Raw genomic sequence first — 17052 nt, forward strand, 5'->3', positions numbered from 1 at the left:
GCAGGCTCCAGGCTCTGTGCACAGAGCCTGATGCGGGGCTCGAACTCAGGAACCACGAGAGCACGACCTGAGCTGAAGGCAGACACTTAACCGACTGAGCCACCCAGGCGCCCCACATCTGTGTCCTTTTTAAATTTTTATCTCTATAACCTTGGCGTCTAGTCCGCTCTGCACAAGTGGCTTTGTCTTTGGTAGTTACCACGCCCAGAAACTTCCCTACCCCAGAAGGGCTGTAAGTCTTTGACTGGCTACGTTAGGAGGCAAGTTCTAGGCAGTTTTTCTGTACTGGCTGTTAACCTGTTCAGTATTAGAGAATTAGTGGAGCTTTAACTGAGTGCTTGCCTCAAGTTTGAATCTCTGTGTCCATTTATTTCCATAGAAAATAACAACGATGACGATCCAGGTTGCTCACGCCTCTAGGGGTGAGGAGGGGTACTTGAATACGGTAGCCTTGAGAGTGTCAATTGGCTTTTTGGCATTTTTTTTTTCCAACTGATTTCGTTGTGCCTGTTTACTCATAGGAAACCTATGCTTTATTTTATAATACTCCATATACTTGCTCTCCCATTTCAACAGATGCAGGTGGAAAAATGATTTTTTCCTCCCTCAGTTGAGGGATGGTTACTCACTCTGGCATCCGAGATTCAGTTGTTCCGTGTTGGGTATAAAATTGACGGTTGCTGAGATTATTTAGTATTCAGCCTTTGTATTTATGTGGTTCAGGTGCATCTTCATTTTTCTTAGTTTGCAGAATGCAAATCCCATTTCCCACAGCCTCTTGCTATCTGCACACACAAGATAATAGATTAAAATTCATCCGTGTACTTGGATTCTGTCCCTTAATTTAGAGACTTTTTTCATTTTACTGAAGTGTATCACTTTTTGTTCATATAAAATAAGCTTTTTATATTTGGAAAGTACCAACGAAAAGTAAAATATTATCCATAATCCTATCATCCAGAGAAACCCCTTTCTGCATTTTAGTGTATTTCTTCCTTTGGTCTTTTTTTCAGTACACGTACATGTTTTTTCTTTTACAAAATTGAAATCATGTGCCATGTTTTCTGTCTTTTGACTTTTATTATGTCATATTTATGTTTTAAGTATTATTTAGAAACAAGGTTTTTAATGGATATATTGAGGACAACTGAAATGCCAGATTTCACGGCATGTATATAACCTGTTTGTGTAAGTAATGTGTTTGAATCCAATCCAGGTAAACTAACCGTGAGATTTTGCTCCACTGATCAGGAATGGTTTGATTCTAAGCATAAATTTAGGATGAGAATTGACACACTTACCTCCTGCTCTCCCTTGCCCTTCTCAGGGGTAGATGCCTCCAGCCCAGGTGTCCTTGTGTTTGTCTCTTCCTGTCCTGTGCCCGTGTTACAGCCGTCCCGCTGCCCACCTGTCTACCCGCAAGACCCTGGGGGGAGTCTTTTGATTCTCCCACTGCGTCTCCACTGCCTGCACTTTTCTTCTTCCTTTTTCCGTGTGGTCTTCACTCCTACCAGTTCTCCTTTCTGTAACGGACAGCCAGTGATGACCATGACATTTCAGGACCACCCCACTCGTCTCCACGTTGGTACAGCATCTTCTGGGGCTGACTGCTACCTTCCCGCGGGGATGTCTGGCCCCCACCAGGCCCCCGAATCCCCACCTTTCCTCCAGCCCACTGGCCCCCCCCCCACCTCAACAGGGCAGCCCCCCTCCAGAGCAGCCCTACCCTCCAGACCTCGCCCGTGCTGTTCTTATCCTCAGACGCTCACCCCCTGCTCCTTTACTCTCTCCTCCATCTGGTCTTCCTTCCCCTTTCACCGGCTCCTTTGGGCCTCTGTCACAAAGCTACTCTGTGGGAGGAGTGCCCCGAGTTACCCCAGGATGTTTCCAGTTTCTGGCTCCCCATCTCATCAGAAGCACTGCCTATTTTGCGAGATGACCTCGTTTCCTTGAGAAAGTGGTGCACGCAGTCTGTGACACAGGCGCGCGCACACACACACACACACACACACACACACACACACACACACACACGGTCAGTCACGCACCACCAGTGGCTCCAGTGTCTTAGGGGTTTCCGTTTTTAAAACGTGCTACCTCTAAAGCTAGGTCGGGTGCTTCCCCCATTAAGAGTGTTTTTAACTCGCTAGCAGTTTGCATGGTTCAAAAGACATACTCATGTTCACACCGTAATCTAGAATCCACACTGCAAGTAAGAAGCAAAAAGTGAGTTATTCGTTATTCTCATTATATTGCAAGTAGGGAAGGCAAAAAAAAGCAAAAAAGCAGCCTCTTGTCATTTAGAATGCTTTTCTGTGCCGTGCGACGCTCCGGTTAAGGAAGCTACCGTCGGGATCTCAAAGATGGAAATTCAGTTGGTGTCTTCCCTGCTCCCCCCCGCATCCCCAACGTGTGTTTGCCTGTTTCCTTCAGAGAGAGAAGCACAAGCTGAATCCTCACAGAAACCAGCAAATAAATGTGAGAAAAGTGAGAACAAGAAGAGAAGAGTGGGAGAGAAGGAAAATGGGCATTGAGTTCATGAGTGACACCAAGGAGCTGGCACAGGCAGGGAGCACGGCCGAGGACAGAGTGCCCAGGGGGTTCGTCACTTTGCGCTCTCGGACCCCAGCCTCAGGTCGCCCGCCCTGCTCTGGCTGTCCTGAGAGGACGCGCGGCCCCCTTACTGACAATGCCTCCTGTAACCTGTCCTGTAACCCCGGGCCAGGAACACGCCGCTGTCGTTACTAATGCCCGTGGCCCCTGTGGCTGCGACACTCACGAGTCCCCGCTCCCTCCGTAGGGTCTCGCTGGCGTCCCAGCGTCCGCACCTTTCTGAGCTCTGCTCATCTAATCCAAGACCTCCATTCCTTCCAGAGTTTCACACTCAGCTGTGCGCTCAAAGAGAAGACGACCTTTCCGTGTTACCCCACATTCTTTCCTTTTTGGCCGAGTACAGTTCTTCCGTCGAAGAACACTATGGTTCACTGTATTGCATTCTGGATTTCTTTTCCTTTTCTTTCCCGTTCGTGTTCATCCGGGTCACCTGCCATTTCGTAACTTCTAATTATACGCTCTCACTGTCATTGCCACTGAAATCCCCTGCCTTAGGTGCGGTTTTTTAATTAAATGGGATCTGTGTGGTAGCCTTCTCTCTTAGGAAAAAAAAAAAAAAAAAAGCACGCTGAAATACTGTGGAAATGGGGCTCTGCTGTTCCCTGCTTGCCGATCTGACCCACTTCAACGCTGTGAATCTGAAGCCACGTAACACGGGGGCTTGCTGCTAAAGTCATAATGATGTTGTTGCTGGGAGGCTCTCGTGGGGCTGGACCTGGCTGGTGCTCGTAAAGGAAAACACAGTGTGTGATTTCTGTACGTCGGCGAGGTTGTTACTCAAATAGAGGGGTGGGGTGGGGGGGACCTCCTAATTTAATTTGAATTTCTCCCCCCCCCCCCTTCCCTGAACGCCAGGTCGCACGCGTCGGATGTCACAGATTACTCTTACCCGGCGACCCCCAACCACTCTCTGCAGCCGCAGCCCGTGACCCCTTCTTACGCGGCCGGCGACGCACCACCGCACGGGCCGGCAGCCCAGGCCCCCGAGCATGAGTACCGACCCCCCTCCGCCTCGGCGAGGCACATGGCGCTGAACAGACCCCAGCAGCCGCCGCCGCCACCCCCACCGCAGGCCACAGAGGGGTCCCAGGCCTCCGCACCCATGGCGCCAGCAGACTACGGGTAACGGGGACTCCTGCGTCCTGCCGCGCTTGCTGTGGCGTCGGGAGTCTTGCTGTGTGTGTTCGAGAAGGTGCAACTGAACGATCATACCTTAGGGGCCAGAAGCAGCCAGGGGCGGCTGGGTGTAGATACTACCAGCTAAGCCACATTCCGCGTTAAAAGCCTCAGTGGCCCGCTGCTCCCCTTTCCGTTGCAGATGCATCTCAGGTTCGAATCTGTAGTCATGCACACAACCCCCCCCTCCCTTCCTACATACCCCTGGCTACGTTCGAATGGATTGCGAAGCCAAGGCGTTGATCGAGGGTGACACGCTGATTTTGTGAACCTGTCCCAGATCTCTGGGTTTCTGGACGTGCGCCGGGTGAACCGCAGAGAGTTCCCGTCACACGTGAGAAAACCATACAGTGCAGCCCCCCGTGAGCCGTGTTCACACTTGGCCCCGTGGTCCCCTTTCTTGACCCGTTGGAGCCCAGACGTCATTCCTCCCCCGGGTCCTTTTGTTTTCTGTGTCTCGGGTGGGATTCAAACACCTCCTAAAGAAAGACCGTCACGTTCAGGAGTTTATTAATGTAAGCACCCATCTCTGTTATGATAGGCGATCTTTTGCTCTGTCTTTTCGGGCTCAACCGTAACCTTTGAAGAGTTAGGCCCTCCGAGACAGTGTCCGGGAAGGTTGAGTGTGTGTTTGTGTTAACGTGTGTGTTCTTCAGAGCAGCATGAAACACCTGAATGTATGCCCCGCCCCCCCCCCCCCCAGCTTTTTGAGTTTCCCTCTGTGACCACTCAGTCCTGGTTATTCCCATCCATCCGTTCTCTCTCTCAGAGTGTGTTCTGAGGCTCTAGCCAAGGGTCAGGCAAAGAGAGGGTCTGTGGTCCAGTTGGTTAGGAAAAGCCTTAGCTAAGTAGAATTCAGTGGATTTCTTAGCTGAAGGACTTTTCAAAGATTTTGAGACTTCCATAGGCACTGTCGGCTTGAGGAACTTCCGTGGGACGGGCTAGGAAATACAGATTTTTCCAAATCTGACTGACCACAGAACCCTTGTAAGACCGAGTGCGTGAGCCGCCCACCTTTGAGATGCCCAGGAGAAAGGGGAGATTTGAGTCACTGTTCTTAACCTCTGCCGTCAACCGTTTTATTCTGGCCTGCCACAGAGAGTTACTTTTTGAGTGATTTTCTTTTCGGTTCCTTTGAGTAGGTGATCTCGAATCGCATCACAGCGAATAATGTAGACGTGTGAGAATGGCTGGTGCGAAGCGTGGATGTTCACGTCCTACGGTGTTGCAAGTTCAAAGGACAGTGTATATTGTGTTGGAGGAAGGCCCCTGTGTTAGGTGTATTAGACGCGCAGAGGATGTGGCTGTTGCTGCTTTAACGACTCTTGGTGTTTCCTCTCTTAATTAGGATGCTCCCAGCACAGATCATTGAGTATTACAACCCCTCAGGACCGCCGCCTCCTCCGCCGCCCCCCATGATTCCTTCAGCACAAACTGCTTTCGTCAGCCCTCTCCAGATCCCCATGCAGCCCCCCTTCCCTGCCTCTGCGGGCTCCTCCTACGCGCCTCCTCCCCACCCTCCCGCCGCGGGGCTCGTTGTCACGGCCCCGCCGCCTCCGGGCCCACCGCCGCCCCCGCCGGGTCCTCCTGGCGCAGGGTCTTCTCGATCCTCCTCCCCGATGCACGGCCCCCCAGCAGCCGAGGCGAAGCGCCAGGAGACGGCACAGCCACCCATAAGCGATGCTCGAAGCGATCTGCTTGCCGCCATTCGAATGGGTGAGTGAGCGTCTCAAACACAGTCTTCCTTCCAGAAGGAGATCTCTTCGTGGCTCCGACCCCAGCTACAGCCTGGCCCTCAAGTGTCTACTCTCCACTGAACTGTGTCTGAGGATAGGGTTCAAGGACACTTGTTTGATTTTGTTTTTGAAGTTTATTTATTTTGAGAGAGACAGAGGCGGTGCGAGCGGGCGAGGGGCAGAGAGAGAAGGAGAGAGAGAGAGAGAATCCCCTGTGCCACCAGCTACGGAGCCCAGCGCGGGGCTCGAACTCACGAACCGTGAGATCGTGACCTGGGCCGAAACCAGGAGTTGGACGCTCAGCCGACTGAGCCACCCAGGCGCCCCTTGATTTTGTTTTTGGTAAACTGTAGATATGTTTTTGCCAGTGCAAGATAAACACACAGTAATAAAGAATTGAGAATTCAGGAAACCTTTACTTGACTAGAAATAGCTCATAAAAATGATCACTAATTAATGAGATCTTTCCTCTGCCTTCTACTCTGAGGGTAAATGGATAAATGAGCGAAAGCGAGCTCATGTATATGATTTAGTTATTTTTAAAAATCTAAGCTGTGTCCTAGACTTCCCATATTTTTAGCTCGATGTGCTAAGCCAGTAAGCTTTTCAACATTTATTTAGCAGCAAAATTCTTTTGTCAGATTGAAGGCCTACACTGAACCCCAGAACATGAGACATACAGAAATAGAGCATCTCTGGTCCCGTCAGGTTGGAGGAGCCCAGACGCTCACCCGTTCTGGCCCCCACCCCGGAGCCACATACTTCCAGTCTGTTCCACCCCGTTTCTTCTCAGCCCCAGGCACAGCCCAGGCTGGTTGAAGGTCACTGACAGGGCGTGAGATATCCCAAGAGCTCCTCGTGCAGTCGGGAGATGCACCGTCTCCTGGTCACGGTCTGGTTGTTTCCGTTCAGAAGGGACTGAGAAGGGAGCCCGACAGCAGCACCCCTGGCGTCCTTCACAGGACGGCGGGGACGTGACTGCCTCTGCTTTGAGTGCCCACACATCAGACTGGAGTGTGACACACAGGCCCGGGGTTCTCGTATGTCTTGAACGTCATTGGCACACTTTGATTTTGTCAAGGAGAGAAGATCCCAGAGGTACACGACCCCGTCGCAAATAAATTTAGGGTCATAGCAGGACAGTGGTTTTGTTTTCTGACACCCGTGAGCCCCTTCCAGTAAGAGTGATAACATAACTTGGATCTAATCACGAGGAAACCTCTGATAAGCCCACATCAAGGGACAGTCTACAAAAGAGCTGCCTGTGTTCTTCAGAACCGTCAAGGTCGTAAAACACAAAGACGGAAGAACTTCCCAGAATAAGGGACGTGAATGACAACCAACGTGATGGGTGTTTCCACGTCGGATCCCAAGCCTGGTGGAAAACTTTCCTCATTTGCTGCTGTTAGGTCTGCTGGCAAAATTGAAATGAAATTTGTGCAGTAGATCGTAGTATTTGTGTCTGCACTAATAGCCTGATTTTGGTCATTGTCTCTTAGGAATTACACATGAGGTATTTTAGAGGCACAGGGACATCATATGCTACCGTATTCTCGAGTGATCCAGGGAAAAGTATGGGTGTGTGAGCAAGAATGCCAGAGGAGGGTTGCTAGTTAAACAAGACGGTCAAATGGAATCTGGATGTCGGTTATATGGGGACGTGTGTCCGCTAGTTTTACAGCCTATAAATCCGAAATCATTTCAGAAGAGAAAGTTAAAGAATTAGCACATTAAATCATCTTTGTATCCCACTTTGTTAATAAGAAAGCAGACGATTGTATTTTGTATTCATTTTCAGCAAATCAGTGAGACAGAGATCTCTTAACTCCCCACACCAGCCAAGGGCTGTTGGGGTAAAGCACTGCTTTCTAAGCCTTGGGATTACAGCAGCATCCGGGAAGTGTTCATGATGCCGTCCAGTATGGTAGCCCCCGGGGCCCAGTAAATTCACCCTTAAGTAGCCACATGTGGCTAGTGGCTACCCTACTGGACGGCGTAGCTCCAGAACTTTCGTGACGTTCGTATGTCCTGATTCGAACACACTGCCGTAAAACACTTTGCTACAAAAAACGTTTCCCCTTTGAGTGCCAATTTTGTTGGTCGCGAAACTTCTATTTCCCAAGCTTTTCTCCCCTCAGGTTTCCAAAACTTTCAACCCTGGGTGTCAGCAGGAAAAACAACAAAAAAAAGGCTGCTGGGCCTGTTAGTTTGTGTTTCCTTCGTGTGGAGCCAGCAGAGGGATTAAATTCTACGCTCCGTGTCATGTCTCTAGGGATTCAGCTGAAGAAGGTGCAGGAGCAGCGTGAACAAGAAGCCAAGCGCGAGCCAGTTGGGAACGACGTGGCCACGATTCTGTCCAGACGCATCGCCGTGGAGTACAGCGATTCTGACGACGACTCCGAGTTCGACGAGAACGACTGGTCCGACTGAGGCGGGGCGCGTGCGCAGGTGGACGGCGTGGGGGCAGGGCTGCTTGCCGGCAGGAGACCGTGCGTCGGAAAATGTCTCACAAATTTTGTGGTCTCCGCACCCACGTAGTGGTATTATAACCCTGTAGCTTAGCAACTTTTGTATTAATAATGTGATATTGCTTTTGCACATCCAAAAATTCTGGGTTTTTTCAGTATTTACTGTGTAATACTTAAGTGCCACTACACATAGCAAATTGTGCTGCACACGAGGAAATATGCTGTAACTATTGCATTGTCCCGAAAACGGCATTTTGCTTCCTTTTTCTTGGCCGTGAGCGTATTTAGTGCAGTTTGGGTTTCCTCCTTTTGGTCGCTATAATTCTGCAGACTTGCTGCGTGTTTGTGAAGCTGCCTGATGTTAGGTCTTTGCAAGATTAATGACCGTGTGTCAGAGTGATGTCTTCCAATCAGTAAGTGATACCGTTTCACCTTCGTTTTGTTCTGTTTTGTTTTAAATGTGTTTCAGAAGAAGTTGGTTCTAGAGGGAAGGATTCGACAAGTAAGGAGGATCCAGTGTTTCTGCTCGCAGTGTCTGGGCTTGTGCCTCTGTGTGACTCGGAACGATCTGTTAGATAATTTCGTTTCCTTTGCACCGGCCCTTTGCAGGCAGGGTTCCCTGCGGGCGTTCGCTTGGTCCCTGCCTGTCGGCAATTGCCATTAAGAGGTTTGGGCAGCTGCGCAGTGATGAACACGAACAGCAGGGTTCTTCTTCCGTCAGGGCCATGGGGTTGTGACGCTGGAAATGTGTGACAGCGCTTACAGCCTTGGGTGCCAGCCAGCCAGCACAGACACGGTGGTCCGGGACCCCCGGACCTCAGGGAGAGGGCTTCCCGTGGCTCCTCGCGCCGCGTGCTCTGAAGTTTAAAAGCTTAGATGGAGGTGGACGTAGATGCTGGCAGCTACTTGCTTTTCCTGGTGCCGCGGCCACATTAGGGATCCATCACCCGAGCGGGGCCGTGGCCCTGCTCCTAGAAGCACACGGTTCTCTTTCCTCACGTGGCCGTTGGCACAGGGAATTTTCAAAAGTACCTCAGGTCAGAGTAGGCTCCTGGCTGCACCGGATCACTTGCCCCTCGCCTTCGCCCTTCCCGCTCTGCTTCCCACACGGCAATACGACCGAGCCATGGGGTTGATCTTCCTGAGGAAGGCAGACTGCTGGAACGCTCACGGATGGCAGCTTACATCTTAGAATTTGGGGTGAGGGATCGCTGCTTTTCGGAACAAATAAACGCCCCCGGGCTTTGATTCTAGATACGACTTCACAAATAACACTAAGACACTTTACGTACTAGGGATTCTTACCCGAGTACAGCATTTCTCACGGATGGCGGTTACTCGTGACTCTCGGTCATGACAAAGGAGTCTTCAGCTCAAGGCAGAGCTGGCTGGTTCACGGTGGTCGTCTCAGCAGGACCATGACCGATGGGTTTTTGTTACTGAGTCCTCCTGAGGACTTCAGCGGCACCCTCGAACCGGGTCTCTGCGTCCCCGTGTGGACATTTACGTGGCTTGTGGGCGTTCATCCTATAAAGCCGATACCTTGAACTTTAATCACGTAGAGTTGGAGACTCTGAAAAGCCTAATGTCTGTGTCCCCTTCCCAAGACCATCCTTCTCACATCAGGTTACCTGAGTCTTTTCAGCGGGACTAGCTATTTTGACACATGCTTCTCGAGTTTCTGTTTCTTGGAGCTGGATGCCATAATTTTACCGATTATAAGCAGTAGTTAGTAATGAACGTTTAAATTTCTCCCTTTGATTTCTCTCCCTTTATTTCAGTGTAAAGGCCTCCTGTGTTGGCATTATTCTTGGGACTTTTACCATTTGTACTCCTCTTTTGTCTTTATTACAATATTTTGTTTTTATTGTTACTTTTGGAGTAGGAATTACTTGCACAATTCTAGAACTTCTGTCTGGTAACGCGTCTTTGTTTTTTATGTCCCTTCTGTTCTCAGGATGAGGAGAACACATAAAGCTACTACCCATGTCAGAATTTCTTCTATTTATATCTTATTACAATAAAATTACTGGCACTTTATTCATAAATATTCATAAGCCTATTAATTATTAGTCGTCTTCCTGTAGTGGAATCAACAAGTCACTTTCAACTTGATTTTCCGACTAGTGAAAAACCTTTTGCCCTAGGGTGTCACATAGCCTTTAACAGAATGGAAAAGGACTAAATTTCCATTTCGATTATTTTTACAGTATTTTTCTCAGCAAATCGGATTTCTTCGAAAATTTAAATCCAGACTTTTTCTAATGTGCTAGTACATGAAAAGGAAAAAGTGAATATTTTGAATTTTCAGTTTTCCATTTTCAAAAAATATTTACCAAAACAAACGGAGAAGGACATTCAAAAGGGTATTTCATAGCTGTGAATTTTACGTTTTAAAGTAGTAGTCATCTATTGTAAGGTTATTTTAAATCATCCTCCGTTTTGTTCCCCCACGTGTATTTTAGACTCATTTCTGATCACCTTTTTTCTCACATCATAGATTAGGCAGAGGGGATGAGAAGACTGCTCGGTACCACACACATTAGCTACACAAACATAACGTGGTTGCTTTTCCATTGGTGGCCCCAGACCGTAGGATTTGGTACACTTCTGGTTTTCCTTTCGTGAAAGTATACTGTTAGGAAATTAACATTTTCATTTCAGTAAACGTTTAGAATATCAACATCTTTTCTGAGCACCAAGTGGCTAGGCTGTGAAAGTTTTGTAATAATTTGCAACGGAAATACACGATACATTTGAATCCATTAAAGACTAGTGGGAATGTATCAGCCAGAGTAGCAAGTTTTGTTTTATAAATCAGAGTATCTGTCACCTTGCAGTATTATTACCAATGCTGTTGTAAATTGAATTGAAAATGGTATTAAAAAAAAAAAAAAAAAAAAAAACCTCCTGTTAAACAATTTTTATCTGTTTGTATATCTTACTATAGATTATGTACAAGTAACATCTAAATAAAATTACACTTTTAACCCTAAAAGGTTTTACTCATTGGCAACAGTGTTGTATGTTTAACCTTTTTTGGAGGGGAGAAGTTGGGGGTTTGGCAGAGTTTTTAAAAAAATTTTTAAAAATTTCTTTTAATGTTTATTTTTGAGAGAGAGACAGACCGTGAACAGAGGAAGGGCAGAGAGAGAGGGAGACACAGAATCCAAAACAGGCTCCAGGCTCCGAGCTGTCAGCGCAGAGCCTGATGCGGGGCTCGACCTCACGGACCGCGAGATCATGACCCGAGCTGAAATCAGAGGCTTAACCAACTGAGCCACCCAGGTGCCCCTTAAAAATTTTTTAACGTTCTTATTTATCTTTGAGAGAGAGAGAGAGAGACGGTGCATGAGCTGGGGAGAGGCATAGAGAGAAGGAGACACAGAATCTGAAGCAGATCCAGGCTCTGATCTGTCAGCACAGAGCCCAATGCAGGGCTCGAACTTGTGAACCTTGAGATCATGACCTGGGCTGGAGTCGGACACTCCACCCACTGGGCCACCCAGGTGCCACAAGGGCAGAGTTTTTAATTAGCATTTTCATTATTAGATAGCAAATACTCCGATTTCCATTTAAATTTCTGCATAAGTTTTGCGTCACCAGGAGTTGTGATTGGATTCTGGGAGGGGCCCGGCATATTTAGAAAGAAAAAGCCATTCTGGGAGCAGGAGGCCGTGTGCTTCGCCACGTCTAGTCTTGATAATAGCAGTGATGAACATTCGGTAGCATTTATTGTTCCTGGGATGCTTTTCTCCAGTCCTTACAGTAACACATCATGATACACGTCATATACGTATGTAACACATCATATACATTCAGTATACACATCATAAATTAGAGTTTAATATTTGTAACTAATGTTTAATATTTTTGAGGTAAGCGTGAAATGCAGCGTCCTAAGTATACCACTCGATGAGTTTTCACAGTGTGGACGCTCTCGTAACGCAAATCCCATCTCTCGTAACGCAAATCCCACAACGGTAGCCAGCACTGCCGTGACCCCAGTATGTTGCTCCATACCCTTCAGAGGCTTCTATCCTAGTCCCTGGAGCAACCACCGTTGTGGTTTTGTTTTGTTTTGTTAAGCTATGGATTCATTTTAGCCTGTTTGAGAACGTCACATATGTGGAGTAAAATAGTACCATTTTACATCTGGCTTCTTTTAGCATAATGTTTTTGAAAGCCATTAATGTCACGGCATATGTCAATATTTTATGCCTTTTTTGTCACTGAGTAGCGTTCCATTGTATGAATATCCCGAAGTGGGTTTATCCACGCTCTTGGTAAGACTCCATACAAGTCCTTTCTGGGCGTATCTGCTCATCTGTCTTGGATAAATACCCAGGAACGAGACTGCTGAGTCACAGGTAGGTGTATGTTTAGTTTTATAAGAAATTGCCAGACTTTTGCAAAGTGGCTGTACTATTTTAAACTCCCCAGCAATGTTGCTTCATATGCTTTGGTATGATTTTCCTTGTATTTATCTCGCTTGGAGTTCCCTGACCTTGAATCTGTAATTTATGTCTTAAATGAACTTTGGAGAATATTTAGACGTTACTTTTTCAAATATATTTTCTGTCCCTTTCTTTCCTTACATTCCTATTACACATACATTAACCTTTTGAGGTTGGCCCACAATTCCTTGAGGCTCTTTTGATTTAAAAATTGTTTTTCTCTCTTCGGGTTCACCGACTCTTTATTCTGTCTCTTACAATTTACTCTAAAGCCCATCTAGTAAGTCTTTTCTTCCAACCTTCTTTTCCATGTAGAATTTCATATCCTTTTTTAAAGTTTATTATGAGAGAGAGAGAGGGAGCATGAGTAGGGGAGGGGCAGAGAGAGAGGAGACAGAGAATCCCAAGCAGGCTCTGGGCTGTCAGCATAGAACCCAATGCGGTTGATCTCACAAACCACAAAATCATGACCTGAGCCAAAATCAAGTGTCTGATGCTTAACCACCCAGGCGCCCCTGTTCTTTTTTCTTTTTTAATAGCTTTTTTTTTTCTCTGCTGAGATTCCCTACCTGTTTGTTTATTACAAGCTTATTTTCCTTTACATCTTTGAGCATGGCTATACTAGCTCTTTAAAAATTCTTGCCTGCCAATTCCAACATGTGGATCTTTTCAGGATCCGTCTCTAGATTGCCTTTTTCTCTTGGGTGCATGCCTCGTAGTTTTGGATTGTATCCTAAACTTTATGAATTCTACATTTCAGGGACTCTGGAGTGTGTTATGTTCCTCTGAAAAGTACTGATTTAAAAAAAAAAATTTTTAACATTTATTTATTTTTGAGAGACAGAGCCTGAGCAGGGGAAGGACAGAAACAGAGGGAGACAGAGTCCGAAGCAGCTCTAGGCTCTGAGCCCTCAGCACAGAGCCGGACACGGGGCTCGAACTCACAAACCTTGAGACCACAACCTGAGCTGAACCGACTGAGCCACCCAAGCGCCCCTGAAAAGTGCTGATTTTTAAGGGAGATCGTTAACAGGGCTAGAATTAAGCTGCCACTTCTCCTTACCCTGCCTATGATGGGTAACCCCAGAACTCTCCTAAGTTCTTTTAGCTTAGCCAGGCCACTTTGAGTTTGCCTTGCTTTATACCTGGTTTATAGGATCAACCAGGGATTTGGGCAGTTTTACCCAGGATTTTTGGATCCTCCTTTCTGGCTCTCCTTTCTAGTATCTTCTGTCACTTTCTGCCTGTTCTGATCACTCTGAACTTGGTCCTCTTACTTGTTAAGCCAGCAAGGCTGCGGGTTTTCTCCTCCAGCGCAGCTGCCCTACTTGGCAGGAGGAAGCCTGTCCTCGGGCAGAAAAGCCATTAAATGCACCCAAAGATTTTCCTCCTAAGCCTCGGCCCTCCTCTGGTGTTCTGGTTTTGATTTCCCTCCAGCGCCTTCGATAGTCGTGAAGTGTATTTTGTCCACTTTGTGGTTGTTCTCTGTAAAGAATTGCTCTAGAATGGGCCGGTCCTGCGTTCTCAGGAGCCTCACTCCATAAATATTGGATGCAATAGCTTCTTAAAAACATTTTAAATATCATTTAAAGATGAGGACTGGGGCGCCCGAGTCGCGCATCGCATGATGTGCTCTAAAACATCAGCCATCTGGAGCCCGAGACGACTTTAATAAATCGCTGGCCTTAACCCCAGTCTCAAATTTTTATGTTCACCGCAAGGACCTTGATGTGTCCACGGAGTGTTAAAACGTTAAATGTAGGAATAAATCTACGCAGACAAAATAATTTCTATTTCTGACTCTTGGTTCCTTTGAAAAAGGGGTGCCACTACTTAAAAGTCTGAAAACGGCCACCTGACATCATCACCGTCCGATTTTCTTGTCTTTAGACCGAGAAGTGTTCGCGCTGTGATAGCACATTGTACTGCGGTCCAATTCTGCCTTTTATGAAGACAGTACCAATACGGAGGCCTGTCAAAAGCTGGAGAAGCCTCAGCTATCTAATTTGGAGGTGTGAGTACCTTGTAGAGGTATCTTGACGGGGACTTAGATGCTTAAGAGGTTCGCTTTCAAAATACACTTCCTTCACAGCTGACGCGTGGACGTTTCTTTGCCAAAACACAATAGCTCTCTGTTGTGAATATTTGCATATGTCATTTTTCTAAATCCCCCCCCCCTCCCGCGTTCATCCTGTGTACTTGTGATTTGAATAATTGGCCTCAAATATAGCACCGTGATTAGTTAGAGGTGGTGAATCGGTGGATGACTTGCCACGAAGAAAAATTAAGAGAATATGCCCTTTGAGAACAATTTAAAACCTACCAAGTGGTACTTACCATGAAGTGACATTTAAAAGCATTTAATATTCTAGGATGTGCTGCAGCTCTTCTGGCCTGAAACCAGTTTAAATAGAAGTCAAGCGATTTGAGAGTACGTAAGCCTACACATCCTGAAAGTGTGAATATAACTTAGCACTTAACATGGGTAAGATGTTACTTTTTGTGGTGTGCGTGACAGTGGCTTGCGATGTCCCTTCTTACCCTTTTGAAATCGGGACTTTATGATCTCGATAATTAAGTTAGGGTGTCAACGTAACGCTCCTTTGAAAGGTCTTTTAATATTTCAAGGACCTAGGCATTCATTTGATTTGCAAGCTAGAGTTTCAACAACCTATGCACTGAGGGCTCAGACAAAGAGCAGCCCAGTGAATCACCAGTGGATGGTTCACCGTGGAGCCCCCCCCCCTCCACCGCCCTGGATCGCTGCCCCACCCGTGAGCACCCACACTCATCAGGAATCAGGAGTGATTCTTAGGAACACCAAAGTGTAAGAACATCGTCTTAGCACCTGACCTTGCACGGTTGCTAGGAGCCCAAAGATCACCTGCAGTGACCCAGGACTGGTCAGCTGACTGGTGTCGCCACGGGGACCCCATGCTGAGCCCCGGGACCCCACGACACTCTTGTGTCTGCTCGGTGGCAGACGAGCACCCCTCTGGTGCCGACGGGGGGTGAACGGAGTAACCACTGGTCGTCTCTGGACTGCAGGTGCAGGGATGCAGAATCACCATCTTTGATTCTGCACCTGGTGGCCCAATTCCATGTTCCTTGCAGAGAGCCTGTCCCCTCATGTCCAAACCTCCCCAAGCTTCTCACTCATTTATGTCATTGGGTGTTGGCTGCACAAAGCGCGTGAGAGATGTTACGGTCCCAGAGCAGATAATTTAGAAACTCCTTCCAACTCTCGTCCTCAGTAGCTGGGGAAGAGAAATGTCGGGGCCTGACTTTTGCCTGTGGGCTGTCGTTATTGGTGTCCCTCCCCAGACGGGCCTTGGTCTTTCCCCGGCGGCCGCGGGAGAGGCTAGTCTGTCTGTTGTTGATTCTCTGTTGTTTCTCGTGCCATGGGGGTCCTTGGGGCAGGAATGTGGCTGTGGGCTGCACATCACCCAGCATCTCCAGGGTTCTCTTGGGGTTGCTGTAAGCACAACACTCTTGAGAGCCCCCTTCTCCCTTCACGGCCTGTATTTCCCTCCCCTGACCTCTCCCTTGGTCTGTTTGCTTTGGCCCCCTGGCTCTGGGCAGTGGTGCGGAGAAGGAAGGTTCCTCTCTCCCTGTGTCGTCAGTCTGTGGGCGGCCAGGAGCAGGCGGGTCCCTAAGCGGTTCCCTACAGGGGGCTCCCTAGGGGTGTCCTTGCCTCGGGATGGGAAACAAAAGAAACATTCTTGGGTTGGCCCCACATCTAGCCATCGTGGCTCTCTGCCCTCTGCTAAATGGCCAGAGGCTGGTGTACATCCTGGTGGGTCCTCTACCCTGCGATGAAGGACCCTCGTCTGGGTTCAGGGACAGCACGGGAAGCCCTGTGGCCATATCCGCCCCTCCCCCGCACGGCCACTGGACTCACTCCCAGCCTGTCTGTTCTGAGACAAGAAAGAGATTTTCAAAGTAGCTTAACACAAATGTCTGCCTTCAGGACTAGTGAGGGCAGGAGGTGGGGCTTCCTGTGTTCAAACTCCTTCCTGGTTGTGAACTAGGGAGCAGTGAGAGGTCAGCCCGTGGGAGGGAAGGACAGTCCCACCCCCCTTCCACCATGGCCTGGGGCCACTAACACAGGGCCAGGGCGAAGCCCGAGTCCCATTGGATCAAGCATAGAGTGACACAGCCATTAGCCCTAGTGGGGGATGGCACTCAGTGCCTGACTGCTCAGACTGGTCCCCTGAGGGACAGATGATAGCCGGGGAGCAGCCGCCGTGTCCCCAGGGCCCTGTGCTCCTCAGTGTGCATGGGGTCACTGGAGGCAGGCCCGAGACCGCCCCTCGGGGTGTGTGGTGCCCAGTGTCAGCCTGGCCCTCCTCTGCTGGGGGGGGGGGGGGGGAGGGGCGGCGCTGGAGTGCCCGTCCCGTCCGGATGAGGGTGTGTGGGCCACAGCTGCAGGGGACAAGGGTCAGAGAGGTGGGAACTGATTGCCCTCGGATCCGAGGCCTGGCGCTAAGACCGCTCTCCGACGTAACACAGCACCTCTATGAAGCAGGAACCGAGATCATAGGCGAGGAAACGGGGCCCCATGATCTGCCCACGGCTCCCAGAGGTGAGGCTCCAAGCCAG

The 17052-nt window shown here is 48.6% G+C and overlaps 1 protein-coding gene across 3 annotated transcripts in view; it reads left to right on the forward strand.

The window, feature by feature from the left end:
- The window catches only part of WASF3 (WASP family member 3), a 135151-nt gene extending 124160 nt beyond the window's left edge, over positions 1-10991 (forward strand). For 2 of the 3 annotated variants that reach the window (XM_030308156.1, XM_030308173.1), the window contains exons 8-10: positions 3469-3735; positions 5138-5505; positions 7798-10991. In XM_030308156.1, the coding sequence (XP_030164016.1) occupies positions 3469-3735; positions 5138-5505; positions 7798-7955 (793 nt within the window). In that variant the 3' untranslated portion in view covers positions 7956-10991. Of the gene's footprint in view, positions 1-2433; positions 2601-3468; positions 3736-5137; positions 5506-7797 lie in introns of all 3 variants that reach the window. The other variant, XM_030308175.1, reaches the window with a different exon arrangement.
- The last annotated feature ends 6061 nt before the right edge of the window (positions 10992-17052 follow it).

The sequence above is a fragment of the Lynx canadensis genome, chromosome A1 (genome assembly GCF_007474595.2).
Source record: "Lynx canadensis isolate LIC74 chromosome A1, mLynCan4.pri.v2, whole genome shotgun sequence".
NCBI classification, from domain to species: Eukaryota; Metazoa; Chordata; class Mammalia; order Carnivora; family Felidae; genus Lynx; species Lynx canadensis.